Source organism: Chrysemys picta, chromosome 18 (genome assembly GCF_011386835.1).
Source record: "Chrysemys picta bellii isolate R12L10 chromosome 18, ASM1138683v2, whole genome shotgun sequence".
Classification (NCBI taxonomy): Eukaryota; Metazoa; Chordata; order Testudines; family Emydidae; genus Chrysemys; species Chrysemys picta.
The window spans coordinates 21,095,217-21,116,707 of record NC_088808.1 but is presented as its reverse complement, the minus strand read 5'-3'; the positions used below and the strand labels follow the sequence as shown (position 1 = coordinate 21,116,707).

At 46.7% G+C, this 21,491-nt stretch overlaps 1 protein-coding gene across 11 annotated transcripts in view; it reads left to right on the top strand.

Moving 5' to 3' along the window:
• Nucleotides 1-21,491, top strand: part of KCNT1 (potassium sodium-activated channel subfamily T member 1) — a 206,966-nt gene that overhangs the window by 73,308 nt on the left and 112,167 nt on the right. For 3 of the 11 annotated variants that reach the window (XM_065572206.1, XM_065572208.1, XM_005299470.4), the window contains exon 1: nt 1,143-1,366. The exons of 4 other annotated variants lie outside the window; for them this stretch is intronic. In XM_065572206.1, the coding sequence (XP_065428278.1) occupies nt 1,218-1,366 (149 nt within the window). In that variant the 5' untranslated portion in view covers nt 1,143-1,217. Of the gene's footprint in view, nt 1-1,125; nt 1,367-21,491 lie in introns of those variants that run through there. 4 more of the 11 variants (XM_065572205.1, XM_005299469.4, XM_065572207.1 and 1 more) reach the window with 3 other exon arrangements.

Below are 21,491 nucleotides of genomic sequence, written 5' to 3'. Positions count from 1 at the left end.
ATAAATGTTCCATAGGCGCCCCAGTGCTGTCCTTGGTGCTGAAACTCCCACTGCACACTTGGCTGGCCTAAATATATAAATTCTGCACTAACCCGGCCAGAGTTCTTTAATAGAATCCGGAAGGCAACTAGGCCCTCCTGCCCCTGTTGTTTGATGTGTTGCAAACTGATCTGAAGTGAGGACTATCCGTGGGAACCTCCTGGATGATAACTGAAATGCGAGTGACATTTTTTATTAATAATTAAGATTGATTTACTTTTCAGCATCCTTGGAGAACTTCCTAACAAAGTTATATTTTAACCAAAGAAACACAGGTTACGTTGGTAGTGGGATAAAGAGCCAGTTATTTTAAAAGTCACTGGTTTGAATCCAGCCTAAACCAGTAGTGTCTGAAAGCTGTTAGTAACTGATGGTAGCTCAAGGGATAAGGAGCAGAGGGGTCGATGAGTGAAAGTCCTGTTTCATGGGGATAATGCCCACATCACTGAAACCACCACTATGATGGGTGCTAATGAATGGTAGCCATCTCAGGAGCCAGCCCAAGGACTTAATGGCCCATGTTGAATGGACTTCCCCTTCACCCACAGAGGTGCTCCTTCTAAGTCAGGATTGAGGTGTGTAAACAGGGCAATGTGGGGGAAGCCTGTATTGCTTCTCCCTGTGCTGTGCGAGGACTCAGCCTCTGAGATTGTCATTTACCTGCATTTAATTCACTCAGACATTTTACAAAAAGAAACGGGTGGTGGTGGGGGAATAGCACCCCCACGTACAGGAATGGAGAAGAATGTCTATGATCCCTTGCCCCCCAAGCCACTGCTGTCTTGGGTACAGTAATAAAACCAATCCAGTCATTTTAATAATCAGCCAGCCAAGGCAAAGGATATCCTGCACTACACAAATATGTTTTTCATTTATGAAGTGAAACCATTATACAGGCTTCTGCATTATTAATCTCTTGTCATCTCTGCTGTTTTACTGCATGGCACTCAATTCATAACAGCAGCACGACCATGGACTTTTCCTTAATTTCCCTTGCTACCAAGATAAATCTACAGGGCAGGATTGTTCCACTGAGCAGCTGCGAGTGGGGAGAGTGACTAGAGGAAGGAGGTGGTACATGCCGACAGCTCTGAACTGCAGGCAGTATAAGGATTGCTATGTATGAGAGAGTTCAGGGGGAAAAGAGGAGGAAGTAGGAGGCAGCCAAAGCTCTTAGAATGGCAAGAGCCAAGCTGAAGAATTCCCCATCCGAGATCAATTCACATGTAAAAACTGTCCCACCAGCAACGACAGAGGATGTCCATGGGGTCAGCCCCTTGTTACCAGCTCGGAGGATGGGATCCTTGGGGAGTGATGTCGGACAAAGGTATTGCAGGACTGCAGTGGTGCATGAGGTTTAGAGGGGTGGGGGCGGCGGCACATTTTTGTTTAAATATAAGGAACAAATCAGTGCAATCAGTGGCTCTTAGGGGGGGTGGAGTGCATTGCTTTTGGTAGGCATGTTAAAACCCTAATGTTCCATTGTGAATTAGGCAGCAGAATCAGGAGAAAGCCAGTTGCTTTTGAAAATGTTATAGGCACTCCTGTCTCTCTGAATAGCAAAAGCAGATCTGAAAGGCAGCACGGAGACCTCCAGTGCTGCTACCCAAAACTGTTAACTTGCACTGCACAGTATCTGGGCAGTATAAAAATGAAGCCTATTGTACGGTGATAACACAATCCTGTGCAATGTGCCTATGCACCATATTTTGAACTACAATCAGAGATGCATGATCCCACATCTGAGGAATAATTTATGTATGATCACACATGAAAATTATCAAAGTATTTGCATACACAAATGCTGCAGCCTCTTTCTGTAAGCACACAGCTGCTATGTGCATGGAGCTATGAGCCATTTCTTAGATGGGTCAGAATATTGTTCTATATTGCACTTGCATTATTCAGTTCCTAGCATCTTCCTCCATAGTGTTTCCTGAATATTGTAAAGATGCAGATGTTGTCCCTCACTTCCTGTTCTATTTATTCTGTTTTGTATTCCTTTTATTCCCCCTTTATTTTCAACCTTTCACCCCATCAGCACTCTGTTCCTTCTCAGCACAAATGGGTTATCTCACCTTTGATCATGTACTGTATTTCCCAGTGTGTAATTTGGTGCTTTTTCAAGTTCAGCCTTCCAAAGCAAATGAGTCACGGTAGGAAAGCTTCTGCCCATGTCAGGTTTTACTTGTTTGGCATTTGCTTGGGAGGAATTAGCCATTTCAGAAGCAGCCTCTCTACATATGTCATTGGGCAAGGGGGAAAATAGCAACACTTGTGGAATTAGCAGATGTGGTCCCCGTTGGAACAGAGGGAGAAAGGAACGTACCCTAGAAGCAAGGCATTGGAATTTGTGGGCTCCTCTTACTGGTGGCATGAGCAGGTGGGGGATACCATAGAGAACCATGCTGTGTGCATGCTGCGCTCCCTGGGGTCTGGAATGGAGTGCTCAGCATCTGGCTTTTTGGCTGAGCTCAAGCACAAGTCTTGGATTCCTGTATACGTTCCCTCTCGGGGGAACATGTGCCCTCCACCTGGTGATCTAGTGGATCTTTGCCATCTGACTTTGTGAGGCATGGTCTCAAATATCTGGGAAGTTGCAACTAGGCAGCATGCAGGTAGATTAGAACCAAAGCAGGCATACGTCTGTGGTCTCAGCACGTTGTAGGCATCTGAACCTCGCTTCATTTGGCACCGTTCTTCCACGCCCTTGGTGGTTTCCCCTTTGCCAGTTTGCTTGCCTTATGCCTACTTCCTCAAAGGAACTTACAAGCTCGGAATGATACATAGTCCTGCGGGAAGTGCACCTACACGCCTAGAAGGGTAGGGCTGATACTCTGTTGGCAGAGCGGCCAATGCAGCTAGCTTCACTCTCTGTGGCTGTTCATGCCCTGCCAGCTTATTCTTCCCCATGGTTGTGGGACTCTTGGGTTACAGCTGGATTGTGGCCTTAAATGGCCTCGCACTTACTGCTGGAACTCCCGTAGGAGCCCATCGGCTGCGAATCAGCCAGAAAGGTACCGACTGAGAAGTACAAGGGGCATTGTCCCTCTGCCAGGCTCCGGGACTCAATGCTCCGCTTGCCCAGCCCTCCTGGCCCAGGGCTGGGAGCCAAGACCAGATATCCAACCCTTCCTTCCTGGTGTGATCCTTACTCCACACCCTTCTTTGGGGCAAACCTGTCACAAGGAAGGAATGTGCAGGGGATCCAGCGTTCCCATTGGGGGGGGGGGCAAAGAGCCATTGCAGAATTAATGAACCCGCAGGGGTTCTAGAGGAGGTCGTCACATGTATCAACATTCCAGAGGATATCTGTAAGGGCGCTGCCTCTGGGAAAGTGGGAGTGGGAACAGCAACAAAACATGTTGGACCCAATTCCCCTTGTAGGCCTTGTCAGTGGGCTTTCAGCTGGTGCACTGCTGCAGTCCACTAGGGTAGGCATGGGGTCCTTGCACCATTGCCAACCACAGTGGCTCAAATCCCAGTATAAACAAGGGCTTAGCTGCAATTCCACTGAAGTGAACTAAGAGGTGATTCTGACATTCTGTAGGTTAGATGTGGAGCACGAAGTATTAGCTGGAAACAGCTCATAGCCTGTGAGAAGAATGGATTGATCTCTTGAACCCTGGTCTAGCCCTCAGAGCTTGTACTGACCGGGGCTTCCTGAATTCTGTCACTGATTTGCTTCCTTCCTGTGTGTGCCACTTCCTGATAACCGAGTTGGCAGTTTGAATCAAGAGTTTTACACATCACTGTTGCCGCTTACAGGTAACAAAAGAGGGAAGATTGCTTTGAAGTGGTGAATGGCTTATTTAAGATATTCCATCTCCTCCAAAGCCAGATGCTGCACAGTCTCTGGCAGTCCCACTAAGCCGAGCGATGAGAATTGTTGCTGGGAGTTTGGGCTGAAATAATAAAGTGGTGGCGGAAGTAAAAAACAAAAAATATATATTACAAACTGTTCCCATGGATGCAGATTAGTTCGCTGTGAGATTGAAGCCCATGGCTTAGACTTGTAGGCTTTATTTTTCTCTTAATATTTCACATTTCAGTGATTTCAGCTGTAAAAACGTGGTGGCTCAGGGTCCAGTGCAGAAAAACGGAGGTGGGCTTGTTTCAAAATAATAGATTCTAAAGGTGTTTGATATTTGAACATCTAAAAGTGAAAAAGTGGGAGACCTGTATTTCCCCGGTGTACAGAACTCGGAGCACTTTTCGTTGGGACATCGAAGGATTGGCTCAGTTCACACCCTAGGTACCTAGGAAAGCCATTGGAGTTATTTCTTTGTCTCAAAGGGCTGATCTGGGCTGATTGTATTCCAACCTGTGCAACCTCCCGGAGCCCAGCGGGGTGGAACAAAGTGCAGAATCTGGCTCTGTCTAGGACACGCATCTTTAACTGTTCTTAGAAACAGGGTTTTGGGGAGCTTGGCTATTGAATATGGGAACCAAAATGGGGGAACTTTAAACAGATTCAGCTGCAGCCTACATTCCTATATTGAGTGGAGTTAATGGTGCAGGGAGGACTTCACAGAAGGGAACATATGATAGGAAACAACACTGAGAAGCCACAGCAAGAATCCGACCTAGCTCATGCTTTAAATACCTTGCTGCATTGGGGCAGGCTTAAGGCGGCTGTATTTGGTAGGCAGTCGCTGGCTGGCTGTAGGACATGGAAATACCTTCACTTGGATGTCAAGTATCAGAGGGGTAGCCGTGTTAGGATGTACCTTCCCATTTCATGTGCTGCTGATTTCTCTGACACACCAGATACAAGGGTTATTTTTTTAAATACAAAAAAGCAATTTTGCAACAGAATCAGGCCCTGTATAAGCAGCTGGGAAAGAGGGGGCTTTTTGGCCAGTTGCCCTGGGGCAATCTTAGGAGATCAGAAATGTGCACACAGAATAGCTTGTTTTTAAGGCCTCTTCTGAAACACCCTCTCTTCTCTCCCCACGGCACACTGCAGGGAGCTCCGTTGATTGGCTTGAAAAGCACAAAGGGCTGAGCAGAAGTAGCTGGGAAATGAATCCGAGGAGCCATTGTTTAACCCCCTTTTTTTAAAAAAAAAAAAAAGCTAAATTCTAAGAGAAAATGTGCTTGTTTTCTTTTTTCAAACGAAAATAAGTAAATGGAGCATTGCTTTGGCCACTTGCCACCGTGAGCAAAACAGCTAGATCCCTGGCTGACGTCTCCCCAGCACGCCAATGAGGGAAATAGCAACAGTCTAAACTCAACATCCCTTAAAGATCAAGCACTTCAGCAGGAGGGAGAACCACCCCAGAGTGTTTGGGAAGCGTAATTTCTAAACAGCCAGTGATGACTTCTCCGCCAGGGGGGCAGTCAGGCGTTAACAAATGGCTTGTACTTCTCTGCAGGCTCCCAAATGCAATTAGAACAGCGGAGAGGTCCAATGTGATTGTAGAGTCCATTAAAGCCCTTTTATATTAACAACCAAGCTGCTGAGTGGAGTGTGTGTGTGTGCGTACGTGTGTGCGTGTTTTCCACCTGCTGTCAAACACATTTCCATGTCAGTGTTAAAATTCCCTTTTTTGGGGCAATAACCCTCAGAGCTATTTTTTATTTGATCATTTCTGGAGCAGAAGGTTTTCTCCAGCAAATGTGGCCTTGTAAGATCGAACTCGATTTGCAATATACTAAATGGACTCTTTGGCTTTTTTAATATCAGCCTAGGGCATTCGGTGCAGAAAAGAGAAACAGGCTCAGCAGCAGCTGACAGGTGGAATCCTGCTTCCTCCCCTGCCCCTTACAGCGTCCCACAAAAGCTGGAGATAGGTAACAGGTGTGTCACACAGTTATGTCAGCTGCTGAGTTCCCTAGAGACAGGCCCTTAGAGCAGCAAGTATCTTGTTACGTTACAGGGTTCCCGTCCAACTCTAGCAAGACACTTTGGGAACAACACCTCTGGGACAGAGATCTATACAATAGCTACTTGTTGGAACCCACAGAGCAAGGCCACTGCCTCTCTGAGAGGGACTGAAACGCCTACACCTGAACAATATTTAGATTGCTGAGTCAGGAGGTATTGTGTATCCCGGCTCTGACCCTGTGTTTGGTAAGACTTCACCATACGCATCTGCTTTGGCTTTCCTGAGTCACGTTCACTGAGCTGCACCTGGCTGGTAGAATCGTTTCTCTCTTCCCGTGTCTTTGGCATTTCAGCTCCCTTCCCCCCAACCCATCTTTTGGACTTTGGGGTAATGGAAGTAGGGTGACCAGACAGCAAGTGTGAAAAATCGGGACAGGGGGTGGGGGGTAATAGGAGCCTATATAAGAAAAAGACCCAAAAATCGGGACTGTCCCTATAAAATTGGGACATCTGGTCACCCTAAATGGAAGACTGGTCTGAACCCACCCTCCTGAGCTTGGGGAATGGGGTTGTTGGAATTACAGCCCTGATTGGGATTTTGGAGCTGGGTCCAGCACTGTGATGGATCAAGGCTGTGACAAAGATGGCTTTTTAATTTGCTTTTTTTAAATATCGGTGTCAGACAAGAACCCTGTAGCCCTTCCTCTGATGCAGGGGCAGTCACACCGGTTTGTTCCACCTCAAGTTTAGATTTCTGCAATGCGCTGTTCATGTGGCAACACCACAAGGCTGCTCAGAAACTGAAGCTGAGCCCAGAATGCTGTAGCCTGCTTACTTAGTGGGTTCTCCATAGCAGGAATTTAAGTAGGTTCCCATCGTGTCTAACCTACAAAATGGATTTGGCCTTGGTTACCTGAGAAACCGCCTCTCCCCCTGGGCCAGATGGCCCCAGTTGAGATCAGCAGCGATGCTCAAGCTGCTGGCGAAGTTTTGTCTGTGAGAGTTTGGTTTTGGAACTCGCTTCCTCCCTCGGTTCTCCAGAGTTCAGATCTGTTAACCCGTGGGCACTCTACAGAGCCCATCTTTTTCTCCAGGTTGTGGGGGAGGGCATGGGCTGAGCATTGGAAGAGTTGAAATTTATGACTGGTGGATATTTCTGTGTGCAGGTCATGTGAGTCACCCTTTGTTTTATTGTACGATGTGATTGTTGTGCTGAACATATCAGCCTTATGTTACGGTTGCCCGGAACAAAGAACGGTATCTATGGAGCTTTGTAGACCTGTATAAGCAAACAATGGGTTGATCCCAAAGCCCAGATCCAAACAGCTCTGAATTTGGGGGGCATGAGTGGTGTGTATGGGTGTATGTTTGCCCTCGAACTCCTGACCCAGAACTGAATTTAGCAGCTCAACTCCATCTCGCTTAAAAATATTTTTAATTTACCATTGTAAAATTAAGCTCTTGTATAGGAGTTAATTCCTAATGGTATCAGACTTCCATGTACCTGATCTCTGTCAGGTTTCGTCACTGATTCTTCCCTTGTGAAAGTTTCTAATCCTTCCAGATACAATGCCAGGAGTGAGGGTATGGTTGTGTGGCTAAACCCCTGCAGTGGGAATCAGAAAATCTGGGTTCTTTTCCTGGCTCGGAAATGGACTCACTGAGTAAATTTGGACCAAGCCGCTATTCCACTCTGCAGCTCAGTTTCCACCTCTGAAAAGTATCTCTCCACCTTACAGGGATATTGGCAAAGGGAGCTTGGAGAGGAAGGACAGCCCAGTGGTTATGGTGGTAGTCTGGGATTTGGGATTCCCAAATTCAGTTTCCAGTTCTGCCACAGACTTCCTGCATGACCTTGGGCAAGTTATTTAGTCTTTCTGTGCCTCAGTTTCCCATCTGTAAAATGCCTCACAATGTTGTGAAGATGAATATTCAGGCAATCAGACACCTCAGCATTGGGGGCCATAGGGTGCTGTGGATGTTAATACGCATTTTGCGTCTGCTGCTGCAAAGGATTAAGAGCTGTTCTAGTGTTCATATGCATTCTTCTGTTTTCAGGTTTGATATTAATGCTGGATTTACAGACCAATTTAACACAGTGGGTAGGACGGCTTTTATACAATTCTGCTTGATCATGTTCCACTGGGAAAACTGGAGAGAGTGGAAACTTTTTTAGTCACCCTTAACGAATTTGCTGGTGCATGCTTGCCACCTAGAATCTAAACCATCTGATGTCATACCTGTATAGTGGAGGCAGTTATAAGATGGGTATGACATCAGCAGACAGTGATAATACTTGTAGCCAATCAGAATGCACCTATGAACAGTTAGAGCTACAATCCAGGAATATGTGAGAAAAGAGGCGGCCAGATTCCAGACTTTGTCAAACTCTGAGGAGTTGACATTTCACAGGTTCTCTGCGACTTGGTCATTCTGGACAGAGTAACCCTGGTGTCCGATTATGATCAGTGTAAGTTTAGTTCAGATGCTTGTTTATTTCCTCCCCCCATGTCTCACCCCAATCGTTCTGGGCAGGAGCTCTACTGAAGACCATAGGAAGGCCAGACTTTGGGCCCAGAATAACGGTGTTTGCTGTGTTGAAGGTAGGCCTGTCACACAAATGAAGAAGATGCTCGGCGACTAAAGTCCAGTTACAATATCAATGTATACACTGGTAGGTGGTAATGAACAGCAGATGGTCTAAGTTTCTGGCTGTAAGCGGAGAGAGATGACAGCCATAGTAATTCACGTTAAGAGGCATTAGTAAATAAAATGAAGGATTTCATCACCTGCCGTTGACGAGCATATATACTATACAATGGTTTATGGTATCTATTAAATGATTCTTGGTTATGAGTCTGGCTTTCACCTAACATCCATCTCATTGCTGTCTAGTCATGGGCACTTTTCCATATGGCATAGCCTGTGCAGCCTCTCATTATGTACTTCATTGCATGAGAACAATATGGGATATTCAAATATGTGTGGTGAAACCCTGGTTCTGAACTTCCTTTCCTGAGGATTTGGATCTAGGCTCAGTGATTTATCTATGTTAGTACTTATATGGCCCCTAATACTATAGGGTCTGTGTACCTCACAATCTTAAATCCATTTATTCTGCTTTAGTCTGAGGTAGGGAAATACTATTATCCCCATTTTACAAAGGGGGAACTGAGGCAGAGGCTAAGGGACTTGCCCAAGGTCACACAAGACCTCTGTGGCACAGCAGGGACTTGGACTCAAGCCCTAAGCTAGTGCTCTGACTACTGGACAGTGATTCCTTTCTGGGATCAGTCTCCCCCTCCTCTTGGTATAACTATGATAATGTGTCAATTAAAAACCCCGCAAGGTAAGCATGATAATAGTGCCATTTTCTATACTGGGGCTTTTGTCTAGTAAACAGAATGTGGTAATGAACTGAAGTATTGTACTCATGAAGACAACACTGGCAAATTCGTATAAACCTTGGAGAGCCAGACATTTCTGCAAAGTAATTCAAAACCATCCCAAGAACATTGGGCAGCATAATTTTTTGCTTATCTATCTTGCACAATGTTGTTTGTAAAAACGAATTAACATGAAATATTTTGAGTAGTAATTTACATTTATGACTGAATCCCAAGGAAAAGGGCATATTTCTGACCACTTCTTAAATATATAAATGTCAGCGTTTTGTGGCAGTAATACGGCCTTGTCTTGCCCCCAGTACTTTGTATTGATGTGTTTTGGTGCTGGTGGTAAGATTGTTGTTTGACACTTCTCAAAATGATCCGAGAATTCTCATTTTGTTCCATTAATTGTCAGCGTACTTGACTGATGTATTGTAAACCTAGCTTGTTACACTTCCTGATGGTGTACAGTTCCGCAAGACCGGAGAGGCATGTGACTGTCAGAAACGATAGTTGTGCATCTGAGGCTCTGCATTTCTGACTAGGGAGCGGTGCACCCAAGTGAGGTCTCTTGCACGGAGACATGTGAAATCAGAATGTCCTTTGAAGAGTACATATCTCAAACAAAGCTTCATTTCATGGCAGCTGTGTAAACTTTCACTTGTAAAGCCCCTTCCATAGAGCCAAATCCTCTCGCCAGCCCACACCTGTGGATCTGGATGGGCTGGGCACTAAGGAAGTCTCTAATGAACATCTTTTGTGGGGAATCTGAGAGCCGATAGAATTATGCATCCGAAGGACTTTGTTCTACATCCCCTCCTTGTAGACATTTCCCTCATCCTCCTCTTTCCTTTCTTTTATGTTGTCTTCTATCCCACACCAAGCTATTCTTTTGGACAAACTACTGGCTCAGAACGTGGTGAGGTAGTCCATCTAATGCTTTAAGGAAATGGGTTTTTCAGCTGTAGGAAGTCTGCAGTCTGATTAAATCAATACCATTTCATGCGCTGTCCCCACACACACACATTGGAGCAGAATTCCCACAACCTTTGTATGCCTAGAAGGACTGGGAGTTCTTACGACCTCCTGGCTTTCATGGTTCTGAAACTAGCACTGGTGTTCTCATGTAATTGCTTTTATCTTTGAAAGTACCAGGGGTACTAAGGTGTAAATTTCTTCTTTGAAATGAAGGCAGTAAATTGGAGAGTAGTCGTTCTACAGGAGAAGTGTTTTTTAATGCAACGAATTTACCAAAGTGTCTCTTGGAGCATCTCTAGGAGAGTGGAGAACCTCCAGAGTAGGAAGAAAATGTACTGGGGGAGGGATCAGTCTTCTTGAACAACAACAAACATTGTCTGTTTGCAAAAAGATACTGCAGATGTTCCAATTCCCCCCTTCTTAAATGGAAAGAAAGCCAAACTCTCCAAAGTTAGCCCCCTAAAAAAGTACTCAGTGGGCAGGGTGTTGGAGCAGAAACCTTGAGGACACTGACTCATCCTAGCAGAAGTGCTTCTTCTTTATAGATTAATCCCTGGGATTGAATTCTTGACTCTTAGGAGCGGGACTTTCAGATTACTGTCCTCTGAGCCTCTCCTCAATTATTGGGAATTAATTTGTTTGTTTTATGATTGCTATGTTGCATTTCTGTAGTATATGCTGTGTGAGGATCTCCAAGCACTTGAAAAACACTGAGGAATTTTGCCTCCAAATGTCCCTATGATGTAGGCAACTGAGGTAGAGAGAGATTCATGTGACTTGTCTGAGGTCACATGTAATTTGTGGCCAGAACCAGGAATATAGTCCAGGTCTCCAGAGTCACCGTTCAGCGATCACCTGCCCTTTAATGAAGGAGTGTCTTCCTTTAGCCTTTTTAAACAGAAATGTGCCTGTGTTTCTACTACTGATGTCGCAACCGAGGGAGCATAAGTACTCAAGGGCTAGCCGTGTTTTGACCATCATGTCAACTAGCCTTGTTCAGAGTAGACATAGAAGTTAGGACACTGCTGCTGCTCCCATCTTGACTAACATCACAAACCTCGATGTGGAGAGACCCACAGAGCCGGGGCTCTGTGATGCATGGAGTTTCTTTTCTCCCTGCTGCCTCGATTCTGCCCCCATGCTGTGGAATCAGACAGGGCTCTCCCTGCTTGCAGGGTCTCGGGGCCTGGGCTCCAGCACAAGCCCGGACATCTACACTGCAGTTTTATAGCCCTGTAGCCCAAGCCCTGTGAGCCCGAGTCGGCTGAGCTGGGCCAGCCATGACTGTGCCATGAGTCTTTTATCACTGTGTAGACATGCCCATAGCCACAGAATAGGGGGCAGAATTACCCCAGCCCACTAGTGATGGTACAAGGCTCCCAGACACTGAGACACTGCTGTGCGGTGTGGGCAGAGGTGCAATTACTTTTCTTCGTCCATAAGTGAGGTTTTATTGTTCCCTTTTGTTCTAATAATCACCCAATTGTTGTCTTTTTCAGCTTATAGTAAATCCCAGGCCTTGCAAATGGCTGCCATTTGGAATGCCGCGGGCAGCATTCTCTCTTTACGAACGGTTTCCTCTCTCTCAGGTCACCGCTATTGTGGCTTCATCTACTAAATGGTCTCATGTCAGCCAGTAGCTCCAAATGAATCTTTTAATGTTTGTCAGCAATGGCTTCAGACGCAACGATGCCTTCTGCTTACCCCAGGCGGCAGTTAGCTGTCAAGTCTTGGGGCCCTTTCAAGTTGCTTTTCCCTCCATTGTGTCCTGAAGGGCAGGTTTTGATCTCATGCATTCCAGTCAGATGCAGAGACCTGGGCTTGGCTGACAGGGTGGCGTGGCACCAACGGATTGGCCCATCTGTTTTTCTTTCCTCGTAGTGCTGTAAGGCTGCAGTTACAGAAAGGTGGAGGCTGGTTGCACAGAAACCCAGAAAATTCAAACCACATTCATGTTCTCCCATGACATCTTGGCAACCCTGAGTTTGAGTGTTTAGGAGCTGCCAATTCTATCCAGCAATGCTAATTGATTTTGAAGCATGCGGTAGAAGAATGCCCAGTGTTACCTCCCGCAGATCTCCAAAGGTGGGCGGTGTCTGATGTAGAATTAACAATTATTCTATATTCTAACAAAAGACAAGGTGGGTGAGGTAATATCTTTTATTGGACCAATTTCAGTTGGTGGGGGAGACAAGCTTTTGAGTTTCACAGAGCTCAGGTCTAATAAAAGTTATTACCTCCCCCACCTTATCTCTCTAATAATCTGGGACCAACACAACTACAACAACACTGCAAACAGTACTCTAATAATGGTCATAATGCGGAACATGGCAACTGTGGCAATAGCAAGTAGCTGGATAAGGTTCACTCGCCAGTGCTAGATAATGCTTGCCCTCAAAATCTTTGACAGAGCTGATGAATTCAAGCCAAAGGAAAAATCCCCTTTGTTTTCACAATAGTTTTCTCTCTGGTGATTCCAAGACAGAACTTAAATTTGCTTCATGGCTGGATTTTATTTTTATTTTTGTAGCTTGTGAGACTTGCTATTTAGAATTCTACCCTTGAATTCTACTGCTCAGGGCATTTCTCTGGAGAGCTCATCTGGGCATGGTCTGGATGTGGCTAATGGTAGTTGTAGGATCCTGTAAACTAGAGAGGGAAAAGACCTCCTGGATCATCTTGCTGAGTGGCTTGAGCAAGTCTCTTGTCTCCTCAGTTTCCGCACCTGTAAAACAAGAATTATTCTGCTACACCTACCTTTGCAGAGCTGCTGTGAGAATCAGTTGTGATTCGTTTCTGGGACAGCTGCAAGGGAGTATAGCGAGGCGGTGGGACGCCCCACAACCCCGCTGAGGGCTGAAGCTCCCCGAATCCCAACGTGGGCGGAGCCACCGGGTCAGGCGCCCGCCCCTCCGGGGTCACGGCCCCGACCCGGAAGTATAAAAGCTCGCCTGCAGAGCTCAGTGGAGCCCAGGCCGGCGGAGAGAGCAGACGTCCGTGGCCGAGCTCCCACTTGGGAAACAGCCACAGGCCGCGACCGGCCTGCTGAATCACCAGGCCAGCCGAGCCTACCTCTTGCCAGGTACCCCGAGGAGGACTGGCCAAGCCTGCCCCGTGCTAGGTACCCCGAGGAGGACTGGCCAAGCCTGCCCCGTGCTAGGTACCCCGAGGAGGAGCCGAGCCTGCCCTTCGCCACCTACCCAGAGGAGCCAATGCTGGTGGAGAGCACCGACGACAGCAAGACGGCCCAGGTACCATCCGAGGGGGAGTGTGGAAGTAGCCCGGGGGCAGCCGACCCCAGTCTGGCTGCTGCACTGCCAGAGCCGATGTCAGTGTGTTGCAGCCAGGATCCCCACTGACAGCAGCGAGTTTCCGTCACTGCTAGGGCCCCGGGCTGGGACGCAGTGGAGTGGGAGGGCCTGCGTCCCCCCTGCCACCAACTCCTTGGGTGGCAGACTCCCCCTGTTTCCCCTGGCCTAGAGACGCTGGGGACCTGACTAACTATTTGCTTGCTGCCCGCCCTGACCTAGGGCCTGGGCTGCTACAAACCTGGACCCAGCCCCTGCTTAAGGGCCTGGGCCTTTGATTGACTATTTGATTACTGCCCCGCCCTCACTTAGGGCCCGGGCCGCTATAGACTTTGCCTCAGCCCTTACTTAAGGGCCTGGGTTTTGGACCTCTGGACTCAGCCCCTGCTTATGGGCCTGAGCCCCTAACTGTGTGCCCGTTGCCCCGGACTACCGCCGGACCAGAGCGAGGTGCTGGGACACCCCACAGCCCTGCTGAGGGCCGAACCTCGGCCCAAACCTACTACAGGGAGGAAACGAGCCTTCCCTGTAGCCCCAAACTGGAAAACTTCAGCTGAAAAATGAAAAAATGTGAGGGAAGGAGACACTTCTACATCCACATTTTTATTTAGCTGAAAACTTAATTTTCAGATAGTGGAGGAAGTTTTGATGGAAAATTTTCAACCAATCCTAATATTTTCCAGTATTTTTTCCAGTTTAATGTTGACCCATTTTTTAGATGATGAGGAGGGTTTTGCTTCCGTATTTTTAAACCTACCTGTGGTCTCAGAATTTGCCCTGAGAAAAGTGGGTAAAGCAATCCCAGAGAGAGTTACTTTTCTGTCCATTACACTCAAGTCCCTGTTCAGAGGTGCCATTTGGTAAACAAGATGTTCTTTAGCTTCGTGGGCCTGTTCCCGTTGGCATTCTGTGAGGCGCACAGAAATGGGCACCTGGCCAAGGCCTTCATCTACAACATGCTGGAAGTAAAATTAACAAACTGTGACGGATAATTTCTGCCGCTGCCTTCCCCCGCACGCACCTCGGTGGCACGTGAGAGGATTTCACAATTCAGCATTCGCTCCCTCAGGTTATTTAAGTGTCAGCTTTTCCTGGCAGTTTGTATAATGATTTCACCCCTGCTAGATTTTTTTCTACTTGTTTAATTTTCATCCATCTCCATTTGTCTGAGATTTGGACAGTGCTGGTCAGTGGCTTGAGTTAGGCTTTAATAATGCTGAGAAGAGGGGAGTCGTTAAATCAAGATTTGTATTGGAAATAAAGCTGCATGTGCATATGTGTCAAATCTAGTCGAGAATTCTTGGCAATTGCCATGGCTTATCCTGATATTCTGTTGGCTCTGCCTCAGGGCTGGGCATATGGGTTCTCAATTTTTTTCGATTGTGTTTGGTTTATTATGAGCATTTTTCTCCTTCCTCAGGAAGCTATGGCTGATATAATCTTCTCATTGCATATTAATCAGCCAGGAATATATTTGGAGAAAGCCAGATCATCTGTTGTTTTGTCCCCATAAATGTGTCCCTGTGGCATTTAAAAAAGTCAGTGGAAAAACAAACACAAACGGAGGGCCTGGAAGAGACCCTCACTGCTAATGTGTATAATCTAATTTGCAATGAGAGTGGCTGAGCTTGTTGGATCATTTCATACACGTGTATTGGTCTCTGTTTACAGCTGGGGAAATTCTATGTGCCTTCTCATTAACAAATGATGGTTCTCCTTCGAGTGCTCTAGTAGTTTACTGAAACCCTACACTTATTATCTCTGTGAGTAGTAGCTAAAAACGCCAATTTTTGATAAGAATTAAAGTACTTTTTCTTAGAGCATCACAACAGCAAGGCTAGTGTTTCAGCTGCGTAGGGCAGGGAAATGGTCAATGTGAATGTATTTGCTAAAGACGCTGAATTCACAGGCTCAAGGACTGATGATACATGCATAAAAACAGCTCCACGGATGTGCCTCAACCCTGTTGCACAGGAATTACCTCTAGAAACAACAGGGGAACCCGGGTTCCTTCCCTGTCCTCTTGCTCGGAGACTGCCCACAAAAATGCCAATTGAGAGCTGAACCTCTAGGCCTTTGGAATCAGACAGGTCTTGTTATGTTGGCCAGCAGCCAGTCATGTCTGTGAAGACTTCCAGCCATTATTCACTATCCTCCAACTCGCTGGAGAAAATGAAAAATTATCTTTAGTCAGGTATGGGGCAATTGGATGCTCTGTCTTTTTTTTTTTCTTTTTTTTTCATGTACATTGAAATCCATCAGAGGAAAACTTATTAAAATCTCAGTAATGGATCATACTGCTCTCCTTGGTGAAAAGTGTTTCACCTCTGAATAGCTTAGTTTAGTTACCAAGGCTAATCAAGTGACCGTTCCACAGCTGTTTTACAGATCTACACTGACAAACTTCAGCGCTGCAGTTCTCCATCAATGGTAGCAATAGTGGAGACAGAGTTTAAGCATTTACACAGTGGTAACAACGCTTGAGCCCTGCTTATTCTGCAGCTTCCACCATTGTGACTTATCACCAATGCAGAATTATAGCTACAATGTTTGGTAGGGTAAAGCTTTGGAGTTAGGAGAGCTGCGCTGCACCACAGAAAGCCAGAAGATCTGGGTCTGATAAAGGAAGCTTTGTTCGTCCAGGAAAAAAATCATTGCAACTTCTGTGCAAAGAGGGTCAGGGTGTCTGGTGCTCTCTGTAACATCACAAAGAATAATTGACCCAATTGTTTGCTTACTACAGGAAGGGAGTTTGAGGAGATTAAACTTTCTGTTGACTTCTGTTTCTGATTATACATCATACAAAGACTAAAACCTTCCCACAATAAACTAAGCAATTCGGAGGAGAAGAGAAATTCGGGCCTGATCCCAAGAAGTGCCATTCCCCCTCAACTTCCATTGACTTCAGCATTCAGTACCTCTCTGGACCAGGCCCATAGTTTTGAGCTAGATGAGTTTGAGCTGATTGGTCTGCCTGGGAAACCCTGCTCCACAAAAGCTGTTCAGTCTGACTGACTTCCTGACCAGAATGATTCCAACTCTGTGTCCATAAATGCCCTTTACTCAAGGACCCTAGTTTTTTTTCTTTGCCGGGTTTTGCGGTCTGGAGTTTCCTGTTTATTAATTAATGTGTGTGTATTTTAGTTTGACAGCTCTTTGTCTACCTTGATATATCTTTGGAAATGTGTGTTGCGGGAGAAGTTTTGATTAGCATGGGCTGGTGTGTGCATGGAACTTAATGATGAATGACTTTGCCTCTGCAGTAAATACAAAATTGGTGGCAGGACCTAATATACAGCTTCAGGCGTTGCAGAACTTCCCCATTCAAATGGTATGTTTAGGCCCTGCTGATTTTGGGTGGCTACTGCAATGGGCTGCAAATGATTTATGGAATGAGACGTTCGAGCGCTGTACTGTTATCCCAGTGCAGTCAGCGCACCATGAAGGATTGGTAGGCCTGGGGGGATCTTGGCTAGCACTTGCTGCCGCAGTTTTTCAGGAGGCGTTTGCTGGACAGCTCCCTGTTGAGCTCCAACCTGACAGTGGCCTGGAAGCAGTTGGAGAAGTGCTGTGCCACGCTATGGGATTTTGCTACCCCGTTTCAGAAGGGCAGAGCATCTTGTAATACAGCCATCAGCAGAACCCCTGTGGCTTCCCCTTGACGGTTTGGAATGTGCTTTATTTAAGTCATAGTGTCATCTGGAAATGGGCTGAAGTGATGACCCTCCAGTGCAGAATAGTGCTCCCTTTTCTACCTCCAGCTCCAAATCAAGCATCCTTACAATGAACTGTTTTCAATAGTTTTTGATTAAATGAAATCAGCTACTTAAATGCTACAGGCATTGCCAGAGACCTGTACACGGCAAGTGCCTGTGTTGTGCATTTGTACGGCATTTAGCACAGTGGGATTCTGGTCCATGACTGGGGCTTTTAGCAGGGGCGGCTCTATGTTTTTTGCTGCCCCAAGCATGGCAGTCAGGCGGCCTTTGGCAGCACGCCTGCGGGTGGTCTGCTGGTCACGCGGATTCGGTGGCGTTTCTGCGGGTGATCTGTCGGTCCTGCGCCTTCGGCGTACCCGCTGCCGAATTGCCGCCGAAGCTGCGGGACCGGTGGACCTCCCGCAGGCATGCCGCCGAAGGCTGCCTGACTGCCGCCCTCACGGCGACCGGCAGGGTGACCCCCTCGGCTTGCCACCCCAGGCACGCGCTTGCTGCACTGGTGCCTGGAGCCGCCCCTGGCTTTTACGTGCTACCACAACACAACTAATGAAAGACCAGCATAATATTAACCGCAGTGACACTAGACTAGGCAGAAAAGCACTAACACGCCTGCTTGATGCCCCCAAATTTCCAAAAACCAAGAATCAAACTAACTTCCTCTCCACTCGCTCCCTGCTAACAGCACAGGCAAGGCTGAGAACTTGCTACATTTAATATTAAAATACAAAACCGTTGTAAAAAGTTTGCAAGGGGGGAGGGGAAGAGTGAGTGCTATGAAGAGAAGTGATATGGAGGTGTCACTATTTCCATTGAGTTACCTCTCGAATCTCCCCCTGTTTCTCAGTTCTAGTCGCTGGTTGAGCTGCTGTCCTGCTGTGAATCCAGAGCTGGGCACTTGAATTACTTTTTAATGTAAAGAAATTGATGGCTGCTGCTGGCGAGTCTGGGAATAGGGAAATAAGAGACTGACGAACCATTCCCCTTGATGGCAGGGGAGTTCAAATCCAGTTGCCAATCATAGGCCGGAGATTCTAGAGGCCACTGCCCGTTATTACGCTCTGATAGGCCATTGCTGCTTTTTAGAGCCCATGTTCAGCAAAGCATTTAAGCCAGAGTGACCAGACAGCAAGTGTGAAAAATAGGGACAGTGGGTGGGGGGTAATAGGAGCCTATGTAAGAAAAAGACCCAAAAATCGGGACTGTCCTTATAAAATCAGGACATCTGGTCACCCTAATTTAAGCGGGTGTTTAGCTTCAAGCGCGTACCTGATGTCTGCTAAAAGTCAATGGGGCTTATGCACGTACTTAAAGTTAGGCACGTGCGTAAGTGCTTTTGTTATTCCAAGCGAAGCACAGATGGCATTAATAGTGGTGCTCTGAACGGAACCATTGACACTGAAAACGCTGGTGACCACACTTAACAAAAGCAGCTAAAACGTCAGCGCAGCACGTGTTTGCAGGTGTCTCCCTGTTTGTTTTCATTTCAGTGTCCATTCGCATTCCAGCACCTGCCTTTCAGTGGTCCCGGCTTTCAGCAGTGCAAATGGCTTCCCTTTAGGTTCCCCGTGATGTGAGGGTTAGATCATTACTCTGGTAACATGCCCAGGGAAGGGTGGAAGAGAGAAGATGATTTAATTCTACTCTGGCTGTACAGACTTTGCATTTGGGCACACAGGAGTAGGTGGCATTATGCCACCCGCTTCCTCCCTCCCCAGAGCAGATGGATGGGGAGGGTTGGGGGATGGGCAGAGAATTGTCTCCACCCGGCTTGTCTGCCAGAGTAGCTGAGCCAATATGGAGAGAATGGTGATTACTGCTGGTATCAGCCTCTCGAGCAGGGAGGAGACAGGGCAGGAGTTGTGACTACACGGGTGTCTGAGGCTCAGTGCATCCCAGGGCTACACCTGGGGTGATGCAGCTCACGCACCAAGCCTTGTTCAGGGCTGTGCCTAAACTCACGCTATAGCTCCAAGCGTGCCACATTAGGGTACAGCATTTCTGGCGTCTTTTTCCCCCTGTGGAAATATTGGGGCCTCTGAGTGTCTTGAGGGAAACAGAAGTGGGCTGGTTTGCCTAACTGTCGGCAAGTGGAGTCTGGATCATGTACCCCAGAGCTCAGTGTTCATTGGCTTCCTGCCTCCAGTCCCTGAAAGCACCAGCACTGTGCCTAGAGTGCCTGGAAAATCTCATGCCGTTCAAAAAGTCCCTCAAGCATTGCCTGGTTCATTGGAATCAAGCTGGGGATATGGCGGCAGTCTGGTGGAAAGATTAATCATCTAGCTGCCCAGCAGCCAAAAAACAAGACAGGAAGATCCATTCCTGCCAAAACACCCATTCAGCAGCCCTGGGGTCTGCTACTCAAGGTCTTACACCATCTGTGACTCATGGGCTGTTAAAGCCTCTGCGTCCCTCATCACCCAACAGCCTGGTCATTGAGGATGTTATGTCAAAAGGGTATCATAAGGAGGAGAGAGAAAACTTGTTCACCTTAGCCTCTAAGGATAGAACAAGAAGCAATGGGTTTAAACTGCAGCAAGGGAGGTCTAGGTTGGACATTAGGAAAAAGTTCCTAACTGTCAGGGTGGTTGAACACTGGAATAAATTGCCTAGGGAGGTTGTGGAATCTCCATCTCTGTAGATATTTAAGAGTAGATTAGATAAATGTCTATCAGGGATGGTCTAGACATTATTTGGTCCTGCCATGCGGGCAGGGGACTGGACTCGATGACCTCTCGATGTCCCTTCCAGTCCTAGAATCTATGAGTCAAGGGCACCATCCTGTTGCATCAGGAATATCTGCCTTTAGAACAATTGATACAGCAGCATCTGTTACCGTGACAGTGATTATTACCCACATGAACATCACCACTCTTCATACTAGCAATTGTGACTCTCCAGCCATCAGAATTAATAGCTGTCACCATGGCTGGCACGCATGGAGAGTCATGAAGGCTAAATTAAACCACAAGGGGACACTTCTAGCATCCCTAGATTCCATTTAGCCTAAGAAGCTATTATCTTTCCCTTTGACTCACTCTTTTTTTTTTTTTAACGCAATGTTCTATTTTTTGTTGTTTAACCTAAACTGTGCCAGAGGGAATGGCTTGTAAAGCACAACTCAACTACATTAAACCTCTCCCAAATGGCATTGTCATGTCTTCTCTTGTTATATTCCTTGATGGGTCTGTCGTGTTTGATACGGCTGTTCTGTAGGGGGAATGGAATAAAGAGCGTTTTCCAATATTGATTGTCACACTGAGAATGGTGAAAGGGGAACCAGCAGAGAACCATGCACAGTCCTTGCTTTTGCACAGACAAGAGATGTCTAAAAAATATCAACTAAAACCCCTCCACAGTTTTACGGATTTTTTCTTCCTTCAGGAAAAAAACAATTGTCTATTTCTTTTCCTCTCTAAACTGATGAGAGTGTAATTCTGCAAAGAGAATTAATTTTTCCCCTATAGCCTGAGTCACTGTATTTCAGACACCCAGGCTGCGGTGTTGGGCTTGCAGGAGTTTAGAGCACTAAAGGAGGGATGAAGTATCAGAGGGGTAGCCGTGTTAGTCTGTATCCACAAAAACAACAAGGAGTCCAGTGGCACCTTAAAGACTAACAGATTTATTTGGGCATAAGCTTTCATGGGTGTCACCTCTCTGAGCCATGGAGGACCATATGGGGGAACCTTGTGCTCTCAGTTTCTCACGGATGTGAGCTTGATCCAAAGCCTCCTGGAGCGGCACCGTCCATTGGATCAATCACAAAGTGACTCTTCTGGAGACGGAAGCTGAGTACCTTCTTGAAAGCACCAAATATATAGAAAAATGGACCTTTTGCTAAGTGCTGTATGTTCCAGGGACATTCCAGTAGCATGGGATACTGGAGCTTCCCCTTCATCAGAAACTCCAAGCACTGTCTGAACAGCAAACCCTGATGTCTTTTGCATTTCCTCCTCCCAAAGCCACCTCAGTACCTTCTTCCGTGATGCCCCTTATACCCAGAACGCCCTCTTCCATCCTACTCACCAGGACACCCACCTCTTCTCATTCAGATCCCATCGAACTCACTCCTGCTGGTCTCCTATCAGAAGTGAGTTAATTAATATACATGTGTGCATGTTATATAGTGACTGAGCCATCTAGATGTACTCATAACTGAACTGAGTAACTGTCTAATGTTAGCACCTATAATCCTAGTTCTTTCCCCACAGCCCTTCCTGGTCTTTTGTTT